General features: G+C 47.6%; 1 protein-coding gene across 1 annotated transcript in view; it reads right to left on the reverse strand.

Annotated features, from left to right (window-relative positions):
- The window catches only part of col4a1 (collagen, type IV, alpha 1), a gene marked incomplete at its 5' end in the record, with an annotated part of 53278 nt that overhangs the window by 21956 nt on the left and 26322 nt on the right, over positions 1-5000 (reverse strand). Inside the window, 4 exons of the mRNA XM_084443539.1 lie at positions 611-667; positions 3132-3278; positions 3456-3491; positions 4718-4754. Coding sequence (XP_084299665.1) covers positions 611-667; positions 3132-3278; positions 3456-3491; positions 4718-4754 — 277 coding nt within the window. The remainder of the gene's footprint in view (positions 1-610; positions 668-3131; positions 3279-3455; positions 3492-4717; positions 4755-5000) is intronic.

The following is a 5000-nucleotide window of genomic DNA, read 5'->3' on the forward strand; positions in this document are numbered from 1 at the left end:
GCTGTAATAACGCTGTAACACTGTAATAACGCTGTAACACCGTAACGACACAGTAATAACACTGTAATAACGCTGTGATAACGCAGTAATAACACTGTAACACTGTAATAACGCTGTTATAACGCAGTAATAACACTGTAACACTGTAATAACGCTGTAACACTGTAATAATGCAGTAATAACACTGTAACACTGTAATAACGCTGTAATAACACAGTAATAACGCTGTAATAACGCTGTAACAATGTAATAATGGACAGGAGGAAGAGAGGCGAACCGCCCATGGGCGCCGGGGGGGCACTTTCCCTCAGTCAGTTATTATTTGAAATATCAGCTTTAAAGTGGATTTACAGTCAATTTTAGCATATGACAAACTGAATAACACTTTCTTTAACTACATGCAGCATTTATTTATCATATTCATGATAAAATATTACAAAACAACAATAAAACGTTGTACGCAATAGTTGTTACACTTTAATAACGCTGTAACACTGTAATAACACTGTAATAACGCTGTAATAGCGCTGTAACACTGTAATAACGCTGTAATAATGCTGTAATAATGCTGTAATAACGCTGTAATAACGCTGAAATGTTCATCTCTCACCTTTCTGTCCCACCTCTCCCCTCAGACCTGGAGCTCCAGGGGGGCCAGCGCTATCACCTGTAGATGTATCACACACACACACACACACACACATGCATACACACACACACACACATACATGCATGCGCGCGCACACACACACACGCATACATACACACACACACATACATGCATGCGCACACACACACACACACACGCATACATACACACACACACCCACGTGCACACATACACACACACACACATGTACACACACACACACATGCATACCATACACACACACAAACACACAAACATGCACACACACACACACACACAGACACACACGCATACAAAACGTCAGGGCACTGTGATAACAACTCTCTCAACACGCTGTGATAACAACTCTCTCAACACGCTGTGATAAGCACTCCTCTCTCAACACGCTGTGATAAGCACTCCTCTCTCAACACGCTGTGATAAGCACTCCTCTCTCAACACGCTGTGATAAGCACTCCTCTCTCAACACGCTGTGATAAGCACTCCTCTCTCAACACGCTGTGATAAGCACTCCTCTCTCAACACGCTGTGATAAGCACTCCTCTCTCAACACGCTGTGATAAGCACTCCTCTCTCAACACGCTGTGATAAGCACTCCTCTCTCAACACGCTGTGATAAACACTCCTCTCTCAACACGCTGTGATAAGCACTCCTCTCTCAACACGCTGTGATAAGCACTCCTCTCTCAACACGCTGTGATAAGCACTCCTCTCTCAACACGCTGTGATAAGCACTCCTCTCTCAACACGCTGTGATAAGCACTCCTCTCTCAACACGCTGGGATAAGCACTCCTCTCTCAACACGCTGTGATAAGCACTCCTCTCTCAACACGCTGTGATAAGCACTCCTCTCTCAACACGCTGTGATAAGCACTCCTCTCTCAACACGCTGTGATAAGCACTCCTCTCTCAACACGCTGTGATAAGCACTCCTCTCTCAACACGCTGTGATAAGCACTCCTCTCTCAACACGCTGTGATAAGCACTCCTCTCTCAACACGCTGCGATAAGCACTCCTCTCTCAACACGCTGCGATAAGCACTCCTCTCTCAACACGCTGTGATAAGCACTCCTCTCTCAACACGCTGTGATAAGCACTCCTCTCTCAACACGCTGTGATAACAACTCTCTCAACACGCTGTGATAAGCACTCCTCTCTCAACACGCTGTGATAAACACTCCTCTCTCAACACGCTGTGATAAGCACTCCTCTCTCAACACGCTGTGATAAGCACTCCTCTCTCAACACGCTGTGATAACAACTCTCTCAACACGCTGTGATAAACACTCCTCTCTCAACACGCTGTGATAAGCACTCCTCTCTCAACACGCTGTGATAAACACTCCTCTCTCAACACGCTGTGATAAGCACTCCTCTCTCAACACGCTGTGATAAGCACTCCTCTCTCAACACGCTGTGATAAGAACAACTCTCTCAACACGCTGTGATAAACACTCCTCTCTCAACACGCTGTGATAAACACTCCTCTCTCAACACGCTGTGATAAACACTCCTCTCTCAACACACTGTGATAAGCACTCCTCTCTCAACACGCTGTGATAAACACTCCTCTCTCAACACGCTGTGATAAGCACTCCTCTCTCAACACGCTGTGATAACAACTCTCTCAACACGCTGTGATAAGCACTCCTCTCTCAACACGCTGTGATAAGCACTCCTCTCTCAACACGCTGTGATAAGCACTCCTCTCTCAACACGCTGTGATAAGCACTCCTCTCTCAACACGCTGTGATAAGCACTCCTCTCTCAACACGCTGTGATAAACACTCCTCTCTCAACACGCTGTGATAAGCACTCCTCTCTCAACACGCTGTGATAAGCACTCCTCTCTCAACACGCTGTGATAAGCACTCCTCTCTCAACACGCTGTGATAAGCACTCCTCTCTCAACACGCTGTGATAAGCACTCCTCTCTCAACATGCTGTGATAAGCACTCCTCTCTCAACACGCTGTGATAAGCACTCCTCTCTCAACACGCTGTGATAAGCACTCCTCTCTCAACACGCTGTGATAAACACTCCTCTCTCAACACGCTGTGATAAGCACTCCTCTCTCAACACGCTGTGATAAGCACTCCTCTCTCAACACGCTGTGATAAGCACTCCTCTCTCAACACGCTGTGATAAACACTCCTCTCTCAACACGCTGTGATAAACACTCCTCTCTCAACACGCTGTGATAAGCACTCCTCTCTCAACACGCTGTGATAAGCACTCCTCTCTCAACACGCTGTGATAAGCACTCCTCTCTCAACACGCTGTGATAAGCACTCCTCTCTCAACACGCTGTGATAAACACTCCTCTCTCAACACGCTGTGATAAGCACTCCTCTCTCAACACGCTGTGATAAGCACTCCTCTCTCAACACGCTGTGATAAGCACTCCTCTCTCAACACGCTGTGATAAGCACTCCTCTCTCAACACGCTGCGTCCTATGTTCACGCATCACTGCACCTACCCATGGGTCCGGGGGGGCCTGGGGGCCCGAGCAGTCCATCCTGTCCCGGGGGGCCCCTGAGGGACTCTCCGTCCAATCCCTGCTCTCCCTTCGGACCCACCTCACCAGGCAGGCCCCTCTCCCCGGGCGGGCCTTCAATATGCCTGCCTATTAATGCACAATAGACCTCGGTCAGACTGACAGGACGTGCACTCCAGCGTACTGAGGTGCTACTTTATCAGTCACATGTTCAAGGGGCTGTCATCATCAGGTGAAGGTGTTTCAGCTGGTGTTTCAATGTTGTTGTTGTTGTTATTGTTAACTAGGGCGTTAGCGTTCCTTCACCTGGGAGACCCGTGTCGCCCTGGAGACCGGGGTAGCCTGTGAGAGGAATGTTGAAAGGTTAGAGTTGAAAGGTTAGGGTGTGCGTGTGTGCGTGTGTGTGTGTGTGTGTGTGTGTGTGTGTGTGTGTGTGTGTGTGTGTGTGTGTGTGACGGGTACCTCTCTCTCCTGGAACGCCCGGGGGACCAGGCGGGCCTTGCACGCCGAGTTTCCCTTCACTCTAAACATGACATCATCACACAGGTGGGTCACTTGCAGCGACATCCCATAATAACACACAGCACTATCATCCCACCACACAACAGAAGCCCAGCCTGCCACTGTGTCACAGCTCAATGGGTTGGTCAGGGATATGGCGCCCTCTGCTGGCTATTATGTGAGCTGCTTCTCCGACCATTTAAATCTCAGCATCCAGTTAATTCCATTCCAGAGAGGAAGGCTAAGCAGATACCATTAAGGTGTTCAGTCAGTAGATTATCATAGCACAGAGATTAATATATTTCTTACATATTCTATATGAATACAAAATGTATTATATCACATATCCGTATGTATTGAATGTATACAACATATAGCCTATTGCTTATAGTATCACATATTATCCCTGTATCACATGAGCAACAGCTTTACTCCTTAGTGCCATTGCGTCTTGACTTAACATGTAATATGAAACTTGAAAAACTCTATAATCATATACATTTTAAAAGGCAAGTAACAAAAACAAATCCAATTCAATTCTAAAAACTCAGTCTTTAAACTAGCTTCAGTGAGAGTCAGTGTACTCACATGTCCTGGAGGTCCTCGTTCTCCCTTCTCCCCCTGTAAAGAGACGGTCATGGCATCGTAACATTAGCTTCCTGCTACAGAACAGGGCACCACCATGTTAGCTTCCTGCTACAGAACAGGGCACCACCATGTTAGCTTCCTGCTACAGAACTGGGCACCACCATGTGAGCTTCCTGCTACAGAACTGGGCACCACCATGTTAGCTTCCTGCTACAGAACTGGGCACCACCATGTTAGATTCCTGCTACAGAACTGGGCACCACCATGTTAGCTTCCTGCTACAGAACTGGGCACCACCATGTTAGCTTCCGGCTACAGAACTGGGCACCACCATGTTAGCTTCCTGCTACAGAACTGGGCACCACCATGTTAGCTTCTGGCTACAGAATAGTTCAGCTACGTTCAGCTGGCTAGCCTCAGGTATGGACAGGTGCTGTGTGTGGATTGTGGTTACAGCTATAGTGATTTTACCGGCAGACCGTTGTATCCAGGAGTCCCACGACCACCAAACTCTCCCTGTAGGATGACAGAGATGTCACACGGTTAGATTATACATTATTGTAACACAGACTATTTGACTTGGATGAGAGAGAGAGAGAGAGAGAGAGAGAGGGAGGGAGAGGGAGGGAGAGAGAGAGAAGGAGAGAAGGAGAGGGGGGTGGGGGAGAGAGAGCGAGGGAGAGAGGGAGAGTAGAGTTCTGTGGAGTAGAGTAGAGCAGAGTACAGTTGTGTAGTGTAGAGTTAGAGTAGAGTAGAGTAGAG

The sequence above is a fragment of the Borostomias antarcticus genome (assembly GCF_949987555.1).
Source record: "Borostomias antarcticus genome assembly, chromosome: 9".
NCBI lineage: Eukaryota > Metazoa > Chordata > Actinopteri > Stomiiformes > Stomiidae > Borostomias > Borostomias antarcticus.